This window comes from Lepidochelys olivacea (genome assembly GCF_965140295.1).
Source record: "Lepidochelys olivacea isolate rLepOli2 genome assembly, chromosome: 10".
Taxonomy (NCBI): Eukaryota; Metazoa; Chordata; order Testudines; family Cheloniidae; genus Lepidochelys; species Lepidochelys olivacea.
In genome coordinates, this window is record NC_140420.1 from 72,268,972 (window position 1) to 72,290,005 (window position 21,034).

Sequence of the window (21,034 nt, forward strand, 5' to 3'; positions counted from 1 at the left end):
CAACCCCACTGTAGTGGCAGGTCCAGACCACTATTTCTTCCAGCTAATGAACTGAGGTGCTCAATTCTAACCCTGCTGATGACCCACTGTTGGGGGTGATTACTAAACTAGCAATGACCGTGGCTCCCAAGTGTTAGCTAATTAAAAAAACAAAATCCCACATCATCATACACTAGCTCCTGGGAACTTTTTAAGGACAGCAGATTAATTAAGGTGATGGGAATTTTAAAACCCCAGAATAATGTCATGTGGTCTTAATATGTGCCAAAAAATGGGAGGGTCTTAACATTAAATTTAGAAACAGACAGTTTCCTTTGTTTTGTTTATGCTGTTGTTCAGGGGAGTGTGGAAGCTTCTGGGGAAAAGAAAGAGATCATAGATGAAGGAAAAGAAAATTAGTGAGATGGGGCCATCACCCATGAGGAAGTCTTTGGGAGAATCCTAAATCATATTAGCATTTTGGGAAGTGAAGGCCAAACTGTCTACTCATGAAAATGATCATTGTACATCTCTATATATCACTGACTCCCTGTCTACTGCCCAACTATGTGCAAGATTGGAAGCTTTAGGATATACTCCACAGGATTTCTCTTCCTTTTCTAGTTGTATGCAGTGTACCACAGCTTGTAATTGTAAGACTGCTGTGTGGCTCAAAAAAGATAAGGAATAGAGTCTCAGGTGTGACCTCTGGTTCTCAGAGGTAATCTGCTTAATAATATTTGCAAGGGCAGGTTCACAAGCTACATAGTGACTTTAAGTGTCAATGGGAGCTTAAAAGCTAATATGAGCAAGCAATACTAGTTATGCCCCAGGAAGATAGAGTTACACAGACGACAGGAAATTACCTTAGACAACATTAATCATTCACAGAAGAGAATGTTGCAATATCTGCCTACTGCATAGATAGCTCTTTAGAGAAGGAGGAGGAGGATGACTAGGCTATGGGAATAAACACTAGAATAGAGCCTGACATTTTGCTGGAGTCTTAGGGCTCATTGTGTAAATGACTCTTGGATGCCAGCAACTGCAAAGTATCTGAAGAAACAAGTCGTGCTTTGATGATAGGGCCTCTAACTGAGAAGCTCTTGTTTCTTTGGAGCGTGATGCTCAACCCTGCATGTGCCAATCAGAACAATATAGGAGATGGGTAAAACACACAGTAATGAGAACATATATACACACACCTATAGTCAGTTGCAGTCCCAGGCATCTCACAGAGATGGACTGCTCAGAGGACCTCAAGCCTCTGGAGCCCCTGAACAGAAGCAGGGCTTAAAATGGATGAGATGTTAACAATCTTGTGGAGACTACAAGAATTTCCGATGTTCACAGGAGGCTCCATATAGCCATGGCCCTGCTCTGCCTACAGTTTCCTGACTATATTAAACAACTAATATTGGATTTCCAGCCAGTGCTATCGTTCACTTCACTGAGTATTTGTATAGTAACTCTTGCTATGAAGAATGGACGTTTCATGCAGCAAACAGCTGCTGCAGCAAGCAGTTCAAGTGTAACTCCATGCAAAGGAAAAACAGGAACTTTAGAATAATAATAATCAGGAATGGGGCAAAATCAAAGTGCTCGAGGTTTTGAGACCCTCACATGCTCTTTGTTTTGTTTGAGTTTTTGTTGTTGTTCACACAAGTAGTTTACAAACTTTTTTCTTCTATAGTTTAAATGTATTCCTCTTCCCCCCAACTCCACCGCAATTCAATTAAAACAATATTGACCTGGATAAAGGGAAGCCTGTGCTCATTACTAGGGACAGAACTACCTCACTAGTTCTAAGAAAGACAGGCTATAAGCAGATGATCTACAGTGTACGCTGTGCTTGTTCACTAGGATTTTTCTCTCTTCTTTGTTCCTTTTTTTAAATTAACTCTGTATTTATTTTTCAGTCTCTCCACTTTCCACTCTATTTTTTTTTATCCTTGCACCTTTTCCGCAGTATTTCCTATAAATTTAACACAGACCCTGATACATAAGAACTGGTGTGCACATGTCACAGAATTTCTAGCCTGACCTGCCTGTATTTTGATAGTCTCTCTCCCCTGCACAAATTAGAGTTTGTCTACACTACCAAGCGGGGGTCGATCTAAGATACGCAACTTCAGCTACTTGAATAGTGTAGCTGAAGTCGACGTACTTAGATCTACTTACCGTGTTGTCTTCACTGCGGTAAGTCATAGAATCATAGAATATCAGGGTTGGAAGGGACCCCAGAAGGTCATCTAGTCCAACCCCCTGCTCAAAGCAGGACCAATTCCCAGTTAAATCATCCCAGCCAGGGCTTTGTCAAGCCTGACCTTAAAAACCTCTAAGGAAGGAGATTCTACCACCTCCCTAGGTAACTCATTCCAGTGTTTCACCACCCTCTTAGTGAAAAAGTTTTTCCTAATATCCAATCTAAACCTCCCCCACTGCAACTTGAAGTCGACAGCTGATGCTCTCCCATTGACTCCGCTTGCGCTCCTTGTTCTGGTGGAATACCGGACTCGAAGGAAGAGCCCTCAGCGGTTCATTTATCGCATCTATACTAGACGTGATAAATCAACCCCCGCTGGATCGATCACTGCCCACCAATTCAGGTGGGTAGTTTTGACAAGCCCTTAATCTTCAATTCCTAAACGAGAACTCATCAACATTTGGGACCTGAATTGAGAGAATGGTCTAGGATATACTTAATAAATTTAACCCCTTGCTGTTTGTGTACAAACCTGACAAGAAGCAGGGCAGTGAGCAGATTCTGATTTTTACGTTTACAACATTTGCTGAATGAGTTCCGTGAACATTATGGGTAGCTCATAAACTATTTGCTGTGACTACCACTCAGGATTTGCTATGAATAGCTCTCTATTTATGCTGTGTCTTTGGTCACCTAAGTTACATGATCTTGGCTGTGCTCCAGAGCTGGATGACTCCCAAACCCACACACACTTTCAAGATGGCCATTCAAACATCAATACTTGTGTAAATGCATATTTTCACCATCATTTCTCTGAAATATGTCAATATTCACAGCACTTTCCATTTTGAAAACTTATTTATGGACAAAACATGCTGGTACTAATGTTTGTGAAAAATGAGCAAACATGGTCACAAATGCCATCTGATTGAGTTCAGCCCTCATTCGAATGCATGTTCAAAAACACTTTCTTTTTAAAACTGATTTTTCCCATCTCTAATTCCAATCTCTTGGAAAAAAAGATAAATGAAAACCAGAAAAAGCTACTGAAAGCTTAATGGTATTGATGAAAGCTTCTGGTATTTATAAATATACAATGGACAGAGGCACAAATGTAGTAAAGAGGTGCCAGACATATAGGAAGGAGAGAGACAGGGAAAAGGGAACCCTTCTGTTTAGATTTGGAGGGTTAGCAATGGGGAGACAAAAGTGCTTGTAAGGCAGAGGTCAAGTAAGTCATTTCAGGTTTGAATAAGCTTCCAAACTAAATTGCTAAACCTTTTCAGTTGTACTCATCCCTAGATGCAATACACTGCATAATGGGAAAGACTCAGAATAGTGATTTGATAAGAGCTTCCCATTCTGCAAATGAAACAATGATCTCAGTACTTGCCCTGTTGCTGTAACGGAGCCATCAAAAAATCATATATCCCACATGCACACTTCCCTCGGCCCCGCACCTTGATGTTTCTTTCTCCTGTGACACTCCTGCCATTTTGGATTACTGTGTCATTTTGAGACTCCATTTTTGTGGGTTATATTTTGGTAAACACACCCTATAACATGGGGGGGAAAGTAAAACGTTTTGCCGTTATATACTTTAACGCCCCACTGCCACCTCCATGAACAACGTTATTAAGATCAGACTCAAATAATGAGCAATGCTGAACTCTGTAACTCGTGCAACTCCCTGAATGGGATAATTGGAGACAATGCTCTGCTCTGCCCGGAGCAAAGCCCTGTATAGAGACAAGTCACCCCTCCTTCATTTCGCGAGTGAGATGGGAAAGGGAAAGGCTGGTGAGCTCCACGCCCTGCCACTTCATTAACGGTGACTTTCCAGTGCATTTATAGCACATGAGATCACTTAGCCCAGGCCGTGATCTTTCCCATTCTGTTGGAAAACGTTCGCCATCATCTGCCTTGATTTAACCAAAGGAGACATTCAGTTTGTTAAATGCATTTCTCTGGAAGTTTGCATGAAAATTGCCCCAACTTCCCGTTACTCAAGACAGGAAACACATGTCTGCATAGCAGGTAGACATGGGATGGCTACAGATGATAAATAACAATCTGTGAAGAATTCTAAGCTTCACTATACACACACAGATGGTTGTTCACAGGAGCCTAGCAAGCCTTCTCATTCTGGAGCCATTTTTTCCTGAGGCACCCTTTCACCTGCTATGCTATCCTTTCACCAGGTAGAGTGGGTGACGGCAAACAGCTTAACATTATAAATTGGTCAGCTGGAAGTATTTGAGGGTGGGTGGTTTCTGCTTCTCAAGATATACCAGGCTGTCCTGGTCCAGGAAGCAGTAGACCCAAGGCAGATTCTGAAACAAACCAACTCATATTTAAGAGTCTGATCTTGTATCTTGGTTTTCACCCTCATCCTCATCAGGCCAATGATGACTCTGGGGATGTTTGGGCCCCACAGCAAACTGGAAGCACAGTCACTCAAAAACATCCAAGAACTAGAGCTATTACGGTCACTTATATTGCTACTGCCTGGCAATGTTACCATGCCACTCAGCACTGTTCAACTGGCCCTCCGTATCCAGAGTGAGTGTTTTCTTCCTTTTCACATACTCTCACTGAAGTGATGGAATCACACTGGTTCTCCAAAAAACCATAGTATACAGTACCGAGGAGGCCAATGGAAAGCTCAGTGCTTTGCAGGAGGTCTCTGTTTGTAGGAGAAAATGTAACATTTGTAACACTGGATTTCATAGCCTCTGTGCAACCCTTATTAGAGGCCTTGAAAGAAAGTGTACCTTTTCAACTCTTCCGGTTGTGTTTGATTGATCTGCAGAAAGTTAAAATCAAATTATTGCCCTTTAAGGAACCCTGCTGGAAATCAACAAACCTTGTGCAAACCACAGCAAACATGTCCCTCTTGAGCATTATTGTAGCTGTAGCTACACAAGTTCCAGTTACTTATCACCAGTCGTTACATAGGCAGAACTCCCCCAAAATCAATGGGGAGGGTCGTCCGGATCAAGGCCCCCCAGAGCGGTAAGCTGGCCTTCTGAGACAGCCCTACCTTTCCAAAGACGATATCATCCATCCCATCGCCAGGCAAAGGGAAGAGTTCAGACTCGATTCCAGTTTCTCTTTTCAGGACACCCTGCGATGAGGCACAGTCTCCACTCAGCCCATCCTCCAGGAAATGTTCACATTCTGGGGAAACAAACAACAAAACACCAGAGTGAGTGACAACCTGGCCTTTTCTTTTGCAGTCACATGCACCCACCTCTCATTTTTGCTGAGGTACAAAAACAAACTCCATAAAATCACTAGAGAGGGCATCATACCTGCAACTGGTTGTGGACAGCAGCACTGGTCACGTCAGCTACTTGCTATTGACTTATTTACACAGGCCACAAGTGTGCAACCCACTTTACAAACAAGTGTTTGTGTCACACTCTGCGTGCACCTCCCAGAAAGTCAGAGCAGGCTTTTAACATTTTATTCAACAGTTTAGAATGCCTTCTTTAGCACTTCCCAGAGTCTGTCTACACAGCATGTGGGAGGGTGATTTCCAGCACAGACAGACATACACACGCCAGCTCTGCTACAGCTAGTGCACTAAAATTAGCTGTGTGGCCACAGTGTCACAGGCAACAGCTTGGGCTAGCTGTACAAGGACAATCCCATCCGAACCCCTGGCTACATACTTGGGTGGCTAGGCCAAGCTGCTGCTTGTGACGCAGTGGCCACACTGCTATTCTTAGCAAGCAGAGCTCGTGCATGTATGTTTATCCAAGGTGGGAATCACCCTCCCAGCTGCTGGGTAGATATACCTGAAGCGGCACAAGTGCATCTGTGTAAAATCAACATGCCATGAAAAACACATATTCGTACCTGTAGTATATGCTGCCGATACATATACAGTATACATTTGGGGACCAATTCAGACTCCATTGAACTCAATAAGGGGCTTACCTCTGACTTAAATGAGAGCAGAATTAGGCTCATATTCACTAGGCATAAAGCATCTGTGAGTGAAACGTGTGCTCCTCTTTCTCAATATCAGAGAAAGTCAATTCCATTTAATTCCTTAAAGCCAAGGTTAGGATTTATTTTGTGCTTAGCAGGAGAATTTGAGGATGATTTCCCACATCTTGGAGAAAGGTAGGCTCTCTTAAGAGATTAAGTTATTTAGAATTCATGTATTTTTTAAATTTTGTACTTGCACCTGGAATTTGATCGTTAGAGACATTTTATAAATTAAAAATAGATCCATTTCAACCTAATGCATGTTTTCACAAATTGCCTCTACCTTTCATTATCCTCGTGCTGAGCCCAGGATGAACACCTAGAGTACAGCTGATCTGAAAGGGATTACCTCCCCTCCATAATTTTTTTAAAAGCTAACAAAAACGTTAGTTGTTGTTGATATTTCAGTGCAAAATGTCAACATTTCATTCAAAAACTCAAAACCTGAAAATCAAAATATCTTCAGCCTTTGGCAACCAAAAAATGTTTAGCCAAAAACCTAACAATTTAGTTTCTATTTTTTTTATGAAAAAAATTGAAAATCGTTGAGAAAAGCAGGCACTTTCTATGAACATTTTCATTTTAGCAAAAAAACCAATTTTCCATAAAAATATTTTTAACTAAAATATTGTTTTAGTTAAACATCTGGCCGTAACTTAGGCAGATAAACACATTTTGATGGTATCTGCTTGAATGAAACATGTATTCACTTTTAAATTACATCTATCGTGCACAACCCTCAGCTGTGTCATACTTATACTCTGTGTAGCTGAGGTGGGTTTTGGGGGGGGAGAGTAGCCATAAGCCACCTTTGTCTCTACCTTGGGCCAGCCTGGGGCTGAACCTGCCCCCGACAGCTCTACTTCAATAGTAAGCCTCTTGGAGCAGGGACCATCTATTGCTCCTGTGTTTGTACAGCGCCTAGCACAACAGGGTCCTGGACAATAAGTAGGTGTCCTAGGTGCTACGGTAATACAAATATTATTACACCAGCTGTAGCCAGCCTCTGCACAGGGGATAAGGACTATCAGAGGAAACAATTTCCAAGCAAGTTGCACTGCAAAAGTCTCCCACGAGCCTATGTTCACATGGTCCTAATTCAAAATTCAACTCTAGCTAAATAGTGCATGTAAACTCAGTACTTCTCAGCTGATCGAGGGGAGTTCACTCAGTGAGTATGTGACAGGAGAAGAGATGCCAAAATGAAGGCTGGCTGCACTGTATCGTCTACTGAGTCACTGAGGGATGACTATGTTGTGGTAGTGACATGCTTGGCTTTTGGTGGTGGAGGAGAGAGAGCACTAAACAGCCAACCATCCGCCCCTGGCACCAGCACTGAGTCATTACATCCAGGAACAGCATGGGTCCACCTATTTCCATCTGTGTCCCCTGGCGGCTAGTGGGAAATGGAGACAGCTTGATAGTTATTGCGCAAAAGAAGAATAGTGGAAAGTTCAAAGAGTATGAAAAAAATGCTCTTTTGAAAGCACTCAGATACAACGAATGCTTCCCTAGAAAACGGTTTTCCACTAATGGAGATTAAGATGTTCCCTGTGGTACTGTAATTATGCTCAAGAACGAAAATAAGGCTGGAAACACCAATAATCCAGAGAGGAGTTTCCAAACCACAGAGAAAAGGAAAAGTACTTATTGTACTAGGTGTGGCTGTTCCCCACTCCTTCTCCCCTTTCAGTAACCCGGAAAATCTGAACCTCTTTTCCACAACTTCGTGGGGGGAAGAGAGAAAAGGAAAAAAGAGAAGCGGTAACAGACTGAGAGCCAACATCCCGGTCAATCCAGCTGGCAGTTTAACAGAGCATGTCCACATTCCAGACGGAAAAACAAACAGGCCCAGAGACGTTCTGATGGAAAATTCACAGGGAAGCTCCAGATTCGCCAATGAACGGATACCTCGCCCAGAAAATAAATCAGAACAGGCATTAAACCGGACTGCAGGGCCAACAGAGGGGCATGAGAGGGTGGAAGAGGAAGGAGTTTCTTTCTTTCAAGAAACAATGGGGGGAGGAGGAACCTGACACATACCTCATCCCAGCTGTGCTGCGAACTTTCCAAATCCAAAGGCTGTTTGGAAGAATTCTCTCCCCTTTTCAGGGGCACTGTATTTATTGATTTTTTTAAACTGTACACATGTTGCACAATTTGGGACTCCACACTCCTACACCATAATCTGATAAGCCCTGGTGACGACACTATGACAATGCCTTAACAGAACTAGATGGATGACTCTCATCACATATACGTCATGTACTTACTGCGGGTAAATGATTTATAGTTTAACTCTGCTCATACATGTGTGTGTGTCTCTCTCTCCATGGCGACGCATATGAAAATAAAATGACACTGGGTGCATTTTTATGTGCATCATATGGAGACAAATACAAATCAAACTAAAAACCCATGGGAAGGAAAATTCCAAGCAGTTCACTGCACAGAATTAACACAGCATCATCCCGTCAAAATGGGGGAGAGTTAAAGGAGGGAGAAGGCCTAGCCCTCTAACTGAATGCTTACACTGAGATCCATGGGGAAAATCATAGATCTCAATGTATTCAAGCAACCTATATGTTTTTTATAAGAATATTAAATGAGAACCTTTCTATAGGTGAAAAGAAAAGGAGTACTTGTGGCACCTTAGAGACTAACAAATTTATTTGAGTATAAGCTTTCGTGCTCAAATAAATGTGTTAGTCTCTTAGGTGCCACAAGTACTCTTTTTCTTTTTGCGAATACAGACTAACACGGCTGCTACTCTGAAACCTTTCTATAGCTGGTTGTTTTTAATGATCCTATAAAATTTAAGTGAGCTCTGGCTCTACTAGCAAATTTGATAGGATTCAATTCCATACTGCACTCTTGGAGAAATTCTGTGCCACTGCAAATGCACAGAATGTATGTGCCCCACAGATTTCTTTGCTTCCCTGCAGAAAAATGACTTTTGGATGGGGAAGCAAAGGGAAGCCACATGAGCTGTCATGCAATCCTCCCCAGCAGCATGTTTTGAGTGCCCAGGGCAGCCGGCAGAGAAGTAAATCACTGTGGGGCAAGGGGAGGGACTGGGGAAGACACGGCTGGTGGCTACCACCCTGCACTGGGCTCAGCTGATAGTCCCAGCTGGGCTGAGGAGGACGGGACTTCCTCTTCCCTTGCACAGCATCCGGGGCCGCATCAAACCCACCCCCTGATTTCTCCCCCAGCTGTAGGAAGCTGTGCAAACTCCCCCCCATCCCACACTTCCTGCAACCATTGCTTCTCAGCTGCAGGGATCACTATACAGGGAGCTGCTCCTGCATCTGCCCAACCTCTAGGCATCGAGACCACCTCATACCCAGACCCTCCCGCCCTATCTCACCCCGCCCACACCCAGAACCCCCCCGACGAGCCCCACTCCCCCAGCACTTGGAGCACCCCACACCCGAATCCCCAACGAGCCCTCCACACCCGAATCCCCACCCTACCGAGCCCCAACCACGCACACCTGGAGCCCCACTCTACTGAGTCCCACTCCCCCCAGCATCTGGATCCCTTCCAGAGCTCCCCACATCTGCACCCCCCGCTGAGCTCTATCCCCCCTACACCTAGTTGTCCCCCCCGCTGAGCCCCAGCCACCTTCACCTGGACCCCCCTGCAGTGTCCTATTACAGTTGCACCTAGAACGCCTCAACAAGCCCCTGTGCATCCAGATCCCCCCCAGTCCTGGTTCCCCCACTGAGCTGCCCACACCCAGATTGCCCCACACAGAACCCTCTCAACCCACACCTGCCCCCCCCCCCCACACTAAGCCTCTCCACACTTGGATCCTGCCTTGCTGGGCCTGCCTGCCCACACCTGGTATGGAGGGGCAGGGCTGCGGGGTGTTTCTGGGGCAGGCCCGTTACTTGCACTGTGTCAGAGTTGGGTGCAACCTCACAGCAGAGTCTGAGATCTCCTATCTCTGTGCAGCCAGTGGATTGTGCTCCCTAATGCCATGATGGAGCTTCCACATTTATTTGACAAATAAAACTTGCAGAATTTTAAAATATTGTGCGCAGAATTTTTAATTTTTGGCGCAGAATGCCCTCTGCAGTAATATTGAATTCTACTGGTTGTTAAGTTAATGTCTGTAGAACTCTATTGGTTTCATCTCTGTCACATTCTGTCAGACCTTTGCCTAAAGGGGAGAGACACACCTGCATTCTTCCTTGTCCCTCCGCCCATCCCGCAGAATTGCAGCTCAGTCAGGAGCTGTGTTGCTACTGTGATCCTGGAAGCGTTTGTGCAGTAACCACACCACTTCAGAAAGGGACAGAAGCGAAGAAGCTGGAGTACATACACTGGCTTCAGAGACGGTAACACCAACACTCCCACAGTCAGATCAGTGGTAGATTTGGTGTGCCCTGTTTTCATTATTTATGGAGTAATGGAGTGCTACGTGTAAAGGCATTTTGCAAACACACAGAGAACACAGGCTCTGCCTTGAGGAATTGAAAATCAACTTCACAGAGGCAAATATAATCCATAGGGAAACCACATATGCAAAAGATGGCAAGCCACGTTGGAAGGACTCATGAAAGAAGTGCAACTGAAAGAGGAGGCTGAGTGCACCTGGGGAGTGCTAGGCCGTTCTAAGCATAGCGGGACATTTGAAAGAAAATATAGCTGAGGGTGGTTAAAAGGAGACAGAAGAAGCAGCTAAGAGATAGGATTATTAGGAGACGTAAATGGGGGTGAAATTCAGATGAACTTTGAAAATGCACGCAAGGAGCTTAAACTGACGTAATAAGAGACAGGAAGGCAATGAAAGGATTGATGCTTGCTACTGCCCATCAATCTGGGGGGACTCAGGAGTGGAATTATTGACTGTTTAGATTATGCTTATTATCTCACTGATATGGTGGATTACTGTCAAGTGTTTCCCCAGGGAAAGTCTAGTTTTTAAAAGAGTTTTATTTTATCTAATAGGGGCCAGAAGCTGAACCTGGATAGACCCCTGGTCACTTAACTATCCACATCACCCCCTCTTAACAACATTTTGGTCTGGCACAGAGAGTGAGATTCAAGGCTGTATCCTCAATGAAAAAAATAGTTTAACTAATTTCACTTAAGAAACATCTCACATTTTTGAAGCAGATGATGAAGTTTCAATTGAAGGAATGCATGAGCTTGGGCAGACACTAGACTGTTGTGAGACTTCATCAGGACAATTATGTTGCCACCTCAGGAAACTGCAGACATATAGTTAGGGCTGCAGGTTTGTCACTTTGCTGAAAACATCACAGATACTCTAACTTCTCTGTTTGGCTGTGACTTCCATGCAGGAAGGCTCCAGGTAGGTTGTGACAGAAGGGTGGCAGGGCCAAACCTCAGCAGCTCTGTGACTCCATGAGCCAAATTGCAACACACACAGCAGGGAGCGGGGCCCAACCCCACAGGAGCCACTGCTGCCCGGGATAAGTGTAGGGTGGGCTTGCTCTCAACCCCAAGGCCCAGCCCTGGGACACAGGAGCCACCACCGCCTGAAGTGAGTTTGGGGTGGGCTTGCTCTCCAGCTCCCTCTCCCACCAGCCCTCACCCCAGCTCCACGGCCTTCCCTCCTCACCTGGCCCAAAAACAGGGTTGCAGTGCTGGGGTGGTTCATATGTCAGGGTTTTTTTTTTTTTTTTAAATAAAAGATCATGGAGCAGTCACTAAATCCGTGACCTTTACTACATTGATCATGAATGCTCTGTGATCTTTGATAAAAAGAATTGCGGTGACAAATCTTCCGAACTACATATGGATTTGCAATGGATACTTCAGTCAATGTGTTGCTTGGTCAGCATGCCCAGGATCCACCAGACAGCTCGCTACTTCGCTCCGGGATCTGATGCGAGGGGTGTCATGACACGACAGTGCACGTCTAAGTGCATTATTCAGCAGGAAGCAGAGGCAGAACATTAATGCACTAACCAGAGTGCTGCTGTTGGCCAATAATGCACACTCAGGAGAGTTAACCCTTATCTTCCAACTCATCACTGAAAACAAGGTAATACCCCTCCTTCTCCACATCTCAACCCTTCTTCAAGTGTAATTTCTTTAATGAAAAAAAAAAAAAAAAAGCAAGAAATGGCCGCTGTGAGAAAAGTCCACTTCAAAGCCACCATTAAGGGACCAGAAAAACTACTCCAATTTATGCTGTTTTAAACACAAGTATTAGAAGACTGGAAACGTTCCCTCTTATCTGGGATATCAATGTGCGCTGAAACAGGCCAGGCTAGTTTTTCTGTCCATGTGGAAGGAAGGGCAAATATTAAACAGGATAAATGATCATAAACTCAGCATTGCTCAGGGGCGGGGGTGGGAAAGATGGCTTTGAACCACCTTTCTTCTTCCTGAATCCTGGGAATCAATGGAGGCTGCTGGGTGCCTCATACTTTTGAAAGCAGGCTACTGATTTAGGTGCCTCAATACGGATTTAGGAACCTAATTTGAGGCACCCATTTTTTAAAGTCTTGGCTATAATCTATACACCCATGCGCCTCTAAATTTTATTTAAGAATCAAATGAGTGAATAAAATATTTTAACACAGAATTGCATCATGAGAAGATGGGCTACGTAGCTGGATGTCTCAGTACCAGTCATATAAGCACAGAAACAATGGGCTAATAATTACATGTGCCCTTTTCGCCCATTTGTGCATGTTTTTATTTTATGATGATGGGAAAGAGGAGAGAGAGAAAAGGAGGGAAAGAAGGATAAGCCCTTGGTAGAAGGTTAATTGTAAGGAAAGAGGCTGGTGTCTCAGCTCCTTGAACAAAGGGATTGGGTGCACAGCGTTCTACTTACCTCTAGATTCATGAGTTTGTGTCGGCTCCAGCAGTGATGGATCTGAACATGGCTCTATTGAACACCAGCTTTCACGGTTTATCTGAAAGAGCAAAAAGTAGGCCAAATAAATAAATGTCGACAGTGAGGCCATTTTAGGGAGTGCACCGCTCCTGCTTTAAGGGCATAGTGCTCTTGCTGCAGGGAGACCTGTCCGAACTTTCCCACCAGTGGCACTGTGCTGATTTGAAGCTTTTAGGACCATTTCCACTTTCCAGCACTGAGAAAGCAACGTATTAAGGTCCACAGCTCCATTACCTAGAGTACTTTGGACTGCTTGAGGCTTGGGGGCAGAACAAGACCTGTCAGTCTCTGGCAGCAGGGGAATTCCCCACTCCCCAGTAGTTCCCACCATTTGAGACAGCCCCCACAGCCTAATTAATTTAATTCCACTTCCCCGAATTACAGATTGCGTTAACTATACTGTGAGGAAAAAGCACAATGATTTCTCCTGCTGCACGGGAGGGGACATTCCCCTTAGTGAGATAACACCACTTCTTTGGGTGCCAATGTCCACCTCTGTTTCCTTTTGCCTTTGGATTTTCTTGGTCTAGCTCTGAGGAATGGTCTCAGAAGCTGGTAGGGCCTCAGCTGCTGCAAACACTTCAGACGGGGAAGTGGAGCTGAGAGGAACAATCTCCCCAAAAGTCAAACGCAGTCCTGGGATTCGGCTGGGAATCAGGCACGACTGAGCGAAACTGTTGGTCACTTGAATTAAAAGGTTGGCCTTTTTCTTTGGAAAGTTCTGTAGCAGGGAGGGCTGGGGGAGCCGCCAGGGAGGCAGAGACAACCAGAGGGAACTTCTGGGGGCAGGGCATTACGCTGCTGCCAGTGACTGACACCAGAGGTCTGGTTCTGTCCCTAAGCTACAAGCAGACTGAAATATCCATTGTAATTGATCCTCAGAACTTAGCAGAGAGAAGAAAAAGATGATGCAATATTTTATCACACTTCAGCGCTCTCTGCCACTAATGTAGAGAACGTCAGAAGGGTGGGTTTGGAACTAGATTAGGACTTCTGCCACCTCTTAACTGACCAGTGCCATAGCAGAGCCAGCTGGTAAAGTGACAGAAGTAAAAAAAATAAAATAAAAATCAGTGTTAGGCATCCTGGAAAAACATTAGGCATCCTGCTCTGATGTCCTGGCTAAATCTTACTATAATATAATTACATACAACAAACAATCCTAATGTTATACGGCTTTCCTATTGCCTCCTGGGCCAAAAGAATCTCAAAATTAACTCACAAAGTGATAGGATATGTGTTTGTTTTAAATGGCTAATGAAATGACCAAACATACTAGATCATTTCCCAAGATCAGGGAGAGATCCTGCTTGAGTGGACAGGAAGGATGACACAGTGTTTACAGGTTTACTTGCATCTGATGAAGTGAGCTGTAGCTCACGAAAGCTTATGCTCAAATAAATTGGTTAGTCTCTAAGGCGCCACAAGTCCTCCTTTTCTTTTTACAGTGTTTACAGTGCTAGCTTTAGACTCAGGAGACCCAGGCTCAATTCCCAGCTCCACTTCCTGCGAGACCTTGGGCAAGTCACTACTCACTCCGTGTCTCAGTTCCCCCACCTACAGAATGAGCACAGCACCTCAGGGACGCATTCTGAGGAGATACAATAAAGATGCTCAGATACTACGGTAATGAGGGACACAGAAGAATCCAAGATAGAGTGGGAACCAGAAGCCCTTTAAATATTTCAGATTTCACATACGTGCAACCAGTCTAAGTGATGGTTACGATGAAAAACACGAGACATTTAATATTAAACACACATAGACTGGCCATGAGGCATGGTGGACGTGGGTGAGGGGAAAGGATTGGCACAGTCCCATTCATACATATCGAATACCTGGGAAACACTGATGCACAGCATATAATTAAATGGTTTAGTAAAGCCTGTAAACATTATATAAACCAAGTTAAATACGCACTGGTTAGAAATTGGGGTTTTTTAAGTGTCTGATTCAACTCTGCAGGAACAAATGTGGCAGCAAGGTTGATAGGCTGTGTCCAATACAGAGAAGTTGCATCAATCCATTCCTGGATTTACACGCATATATTTCACAATTAAGAACATCACAATAGAGATAGCTAAATACCATAGCAATATTCTTCCACTCTTCCAAGTCAAACGAGAATGTCTTTGGAACTGATACGTAGGCTTTCACTGACAAACCTAGAGGAACTATCTGCAAACACACATGGCAACATAAATTCAGGTTTGCCCAAGCTTATGTCTCTGAAGAAAATCCATTGTGGTCATTTATTTGTGGTGTGGGACCAACCGTCTCTCCCTTCAATACTAGCTTGCACCTAACCTTCTCTTGCAAATATTGGGCCTGATTCTCCTTTCACAACAATTTCACACCAGTGTATCTCCACAGAACCAAGGGAATAACACCCAATTTACATCAACATCAGGGAGAGGAAAATAATACCCAACGATGTCCTGTCCTACAAACAATGCTTGGAAAACAGACAGGGTGTTTGCAGAGCTGATCACGAGACTGATCACGAGACAGAATAACTTGCACTAAGTTGGATTAACATCATTATCTATCATTTTCTCTTTTTCTATCAGAGTTAGTTGAATAAAATCACTGCAAATTCATTACAGATTTTGGCAATTTTTTCAACAGATAATTATTTGTGATTTTTCCCCATTACCCAGCCAGCTCCATCCTCTCTAGTCTGTGGCTTTTCCAAGTATTTAAACTGTTGTATTCTAAAACTAATTAATAAAAGTAAGTAATGAAAGGGTGCTACTGAAGGGAGACCTTAACAAGCCTGTGTAACCCACACACCTTCTGGGTGTGGTGGTGTGTCCCATCTAGTGGCATTGAGACCACTTATGGAGAGAGAGAAGGTTAAATGAGTCTGCTCTACAGCCTTAGCTAAGAGGCCGTTGGCTTTTAGCTTATGCAGTAGAGGCTCATGCACTAAGCTCCAGAGGTCCCTGGTTCAATCCTGCCCGCTGATGACCAGGGTCTGTTGGTGTTACACCTGCTTTTAGAGCTAATTTGATATATTCTGTTTTTATATTACACCCAAGTATTCATTTAACAGCACTAACATAGGAAGAATATTTATTATGCACCAATATAAAAACAAATAAAACTACTTGTGTAAATGAATGCTCTCTACACTATAGAAAGCCAAAGCAGCAGCATTTGAGAGAAGACGGCTCGATGATCACAGAAACTGGGTGATCCAGACATACTCAAAACAAAGGGCTGTCCACTTAAATTTCCTTCCCAGAGCCCCTCTTCATCCTCATCAAAACCCAGCCCAAAGTTTACATTCAGTGGTGACTGAATATTGAAGCACTGGGTAGACAAGTGAGGCTGATCACACAAAATCAGTCTCAGCTCTACCTTCCTGTCGCAACTTAGAGATTTTATCATGGACACCGAACCATTATCAATCACTAAAACTAATTCGCCCCAGTCTTTCTGCTTCTTTAAGAGGGATGCTAGGAACAGGAAGGCAGACTGATTTCTACATAAAATTCAAAGCCCTTCTTTCCCTCTGCACCCACACTGATCATAGCTTGTTGATTTTGAGCTGCCAGAGGTTTGCATCTTGATTTGCTAGTGTGGGAGCAGAGATAATATGGCACCATTTAACAGCAGAAAATCTGCAGCATTCTCTATGGACAGAGCTTCAGTATGCAGACTTTCGGGAAAAGGTCAGCAGGAAGCCAGGTATTTTTACATACACTGGATTGAACCTGCTTAAGACAATGAACGGATCAAGGAAGCTCCTCCACAAGAATTAAAAAGTGTATCCCGGAGGGTTTTGTTTGTTTGTTTGTTTTAAAGCTGTATGTACAGGACTGGAGTGTGGATATGGCAGAGTAGCAGCCAGCTCAGTACCAAAGAAAACTCAATTAGGCCGGCACCAGTGTGGATGTGCAAACATTGCACTGTTAGATTTTTCTTTCAGGGAACATGTGCGCAGTGGCTTCCAGAATCTCAGAGCCAACTTACTGCAGACATTTAATATAAAATCCAAAGCAACTTAATACCAAAACCTCTGTGCAGAGTAAAAGAAAGAGGAGACATAAGACAGTCTGCTAGACAAAAGGGGCTGTTAAGTTACATTCTGCACCATGTGGGAACAATTAGTGACCACCAGCTCTTATTTCTTTCAGCTAAACACAGAGATCTTTCACTTTAAAGATCCACAGTGGCGTCCTCCCTCCCTTTTCCTGTGCTCATCAATGTGTCTCAGTGGAGTTCTCTAACATCCTTTACTGTAGTCAGTAATGTTCCACTTCACTGGCTCTGTTACTTCTTCTCAGATAACTTTTTAAACACTGTCACTTTCCTCTTTTGCTGCAGTTTGTGTCTTTTCAAACAAACAGCCACCAGACGTTCCCAGGGGGCTCGCACTTAAGCAGTAGATGATTAGGTCCATCTTCATCTCTCACTCACATCTACCCCTCTTGCTGGGGAGTGCGTCAGTGTGGCCCTTAGTGTTTCCTTTCCAAGAGAAGAGTTATGTTAAGTGTCGTTAAGATCAACAGCTGTCATAACAAATGCCATCAAAAGCTGGATTGTTGGCAAACTCATGCACGTTAATGGTGCTAGGTTGAATTGCAACAGAGCTCTTCAGGTTGCACACCACTGGCCACATAGTGAGACAGCAGTGAGTGCTCCTGTTTAACCATACCTTAAATTCCCCAAAGGAGCGACTCGTGAGTAATAATAACTAAGATACGATAGTTGGGGCCACTATAAGATGTTTTAATGGAGAAAGGTCTCATTTCCATTCTATTCTCAAAATGAGAATAACTACAACTACACACATTATCTGGACATCAGGAAGCCTTCCACTATTTAAAAGGTTTGCAATTTTCAACTTTTGTTGGCAGTGTGATAAATTAAATTTAAGTATCTCGGAAGAAGAGGGAACCAGATAATTTTAGCTTTAATTTCTTGAAAATCTCTAGTGATTTGTTTTCCCTCTTTATTATTTTAACAGTCTTAAATTTACAAGTAAAGTTTCTCTCTCTATTTTATTTTTTAAAATCTCCCATCCTTTGAGTTCTGTCTTTCAACTCAGAGCAGGATACTACTACGCAAAGAGACATGGCTCTAAAGAAAAAAAAATATATACCGTTAACCTATTCATTTATATTCAGCGGATATATTAGTAAGTACTTAGGATACCTGAGTATTAATTAGCACTAGAAAAAAGATCTGAAATGTCTAATGGAGAACAAATATAGTTGAACAAAAGTTACTTGAGAATTTTTCTGATTTTAAATAAGATACTATTTTACTTCAAATGTTTTTCTCATTCGATTAATATTCAGAAATTGTGCAATGAGTTTTATGTTAAACAAATGCAAACCTTAGTCCTGCCCTCACATTCATGGAAATATCCCGGGGTCCTTATTATTTCATCTGAGGAATTTGCAGAAATCACTGGAATTAAATTTTAAGTGAATTAAAATTATGATGGAAAGTCACAGACATCATTTGTATATTCCTGGACCAGAAACTGAGGGAGAGGCCCAATTATGGATACCCCTCCCCTGGATAAAAAAAAAAAGTAAGATAATACCTTATGTTTTCAAGACCCTCCACAGTCAGTAACAAAGCTACCATCTAATAGGACATGCATGAAGGGGAATGCAATAATGGAATTTTCTGCATGGTTCCATAGACATGCAATAGGTGTTGCATTGGGGGGGGTATCTCAAATCAAGGCAGTAGCGACCCTTTGAATTACCATAAATATTCTGCCTATCAACATAATAGCAGCAGCATCCATAACTTGTTCAATTTTTGCCCTAAATTATCTTCAAGCTCTTCTCATTTCCCCATACACTGCTAACCATGAAACTTGTGGGGCCAGAAGGACAACAACAGAGCAACATAAAAGCCATTCCACAAGTTATCCAGAAAGGACTATGGGCCAAATCCTGCAATGACTTGCACACGTGGTTAACTTTAAGCACCGTGAGTTGTCCCCTTGACTTCAGTAGAAATACTCACAGTGCGTGAAGTTAAGTCTGTGCATAAATCCTTACCAGATTAGGGCCCGGACCCTTACAGTACAGTGAACAACACTGCCATTTCTCCCAGTTTCCAGGGGCACGGGTATTCAAAAAAGGGCCTGTGGGATATATTAATAAGTAAGTGTAACAAAAGCGACAGGGCTATCAATGACTGTAGTTTGAACAGGGAGCGGGGAAGAGGCTCCTGTAACCACAAGACCTTTCCAGTTGCTCGGTAAATTGTTGCTGTGTAATCTAACACCAGGGGATTCTCAGGCTGCAGCATTCCCTTTGACAATCTTCCAGAGGGAAGGTGGATAAATGTGCCAAGAATATGTTTTAATTTTTGACACAGAGAGATCCCTTCCCCATTATCTAGGACTAGATTGCTGCTGAAAATCATTGTAGCATAGATGTGTGTGACCTGCAAGGAAGCCACCTGCTAGCCTTATATTTTCCCCTCTTTCCAAATTCCAGATATCTGAAACCTACAGGCAATCTGAAAATGCCCTATTATCCCAAACGAACCTGAGTGATCCCTCTGCTTCCCTCTGGAGAAAAACTATGTTCAAAACAAATGAAACTTACATCATATTAAATGTATCCCCTTCCCCCAAAAAAACAGAAACCGCAAACCCCCAAAAGCTGACATTAGTTATGTCATTATGGCTTTGAAATTGAACAGTCAAAAAACAGGAAATTCCAAAAGTTGAGGCTTCCTTCCCACAAGGGGCATTGCATATCTCATATATTTGATTGTAATGCACAAAAATCCAACAAATTCATGAATGTTTTTATTTACTGAAGAAAAACAGGTCTATAAACTAAATGCTCAGTGGGAGATAAACTAGAAACCTTGGGCTTAATTATGAGCTGTACCAAGGTGGGAAGGATAGCTCTAAGAAAACTTTTACACACACCCTTCAATTCTTGCCGGACTGGAACTGAAACAGTCCACTGCATAATTTAGAATAGAGGAAGTATTGCTCTAAATTGTGCTGGCTGCAGTGGTCCTACAAGGACAATTGCACTGACAATCTATCGCACGGAATGTCGTCTGCCCCAACCCCTTGCAGTCTCATACACGGAACAGAGAAATCTATCTGAACCAGAGGTTGAAAAACTGGTCCATTCACTTTCAAAATATCGAGTGCTTGTTTTCACACCTTCACACTGCGCTGCTGCTAATTTCTGCATGTATGGTCTGATTCAACCTCTACTAAAATCAATGGGTGACTCAATAGGAGATCTGGCCCTCAGTACCTCTGACTGAGAAGAAATAAGCAAGGGAAAAAATCCTAAACTAAACTATTTGACTCATACAACTTATAAACTCTGCAGGCAGAATTTAAGTTCTCTGACCTGGAGCTAATGGTTTCATAAGCATGAAGCTACAAAGACACTGTGAAATGTACAGTGAGCTATTTAAAGCAATTTTTTTTACTGTGACTGCTCAGTCCTGAATTGGTTATTTTAAAACTTAGCAAAGCAAATACTGGTAATCAAGGCCTATTTACATACAAATACCTAGATAAACAGACAGACACGTAAGGTTCCAATCACTGAGGTATCTGGGTGCTATGCCTAGGTTGTATCTACATCAATACATTGGTAAGACACCCATACACAATGATGATGGGTACCAGCATAAGAACCCAGTGAGGATAGTTACCAACACTTTGAGGCTCCCTGATCATATGACTGGCAGAACTGGTTCCTGGAGTAATTTAGAGATGGATCAGAGCCTTCCTAAGTTACACCTTGCTGCCTAGAACCATAATAAGCCACTCAGGCAGGTGAAGATATAAGTATCGTAGAGGCACTCTGACCGCTCCCCTTCTCCTACATCTCCTAGACAGGTGTCCAGGAAGGGAGGGTGGCATAGAATCACTATGTCAGCTCTATGCCATCCAGGACTTCCTATATACAGTCAGAATCCCCTTGTAGCCCACTAAACCAGCTTTATAA

At 43.2% G+C, this 21,034-nt stretch overlaps 1 protein-coding gene across 4 annotated transcripts in view; it reads right to left on the reverse strand.

Moving 5' to 3' along the window:
* Nucleotides 1-21,034, reverse strand: part of AKAP13 (A-kinase anchoring protein 13) — a 325,968-nt gene that overhangs the window by 81,016 nt on the left and 223,918 nt on the right. For all 4 annotated transcript variants that reach the window (XM_084642499.1, XM_084642498.1, XM_084642496.1 and 1 more), the window contains exons 11-12: nt 13,008-13,089; nt 5,229-5,365 (exon numbers count right to left, since the gene is read on the reverse strand). In XM_084642499.1, the coding sequence (XP_084498625.1) occupies nt 5,229-5,365; nt 13,008-13,089 (219 nt within the window). The remainder of the gene's footprint in view (nt 1-5,228; nt 5,366-13,007; nt 13,090-21,034) is intronic.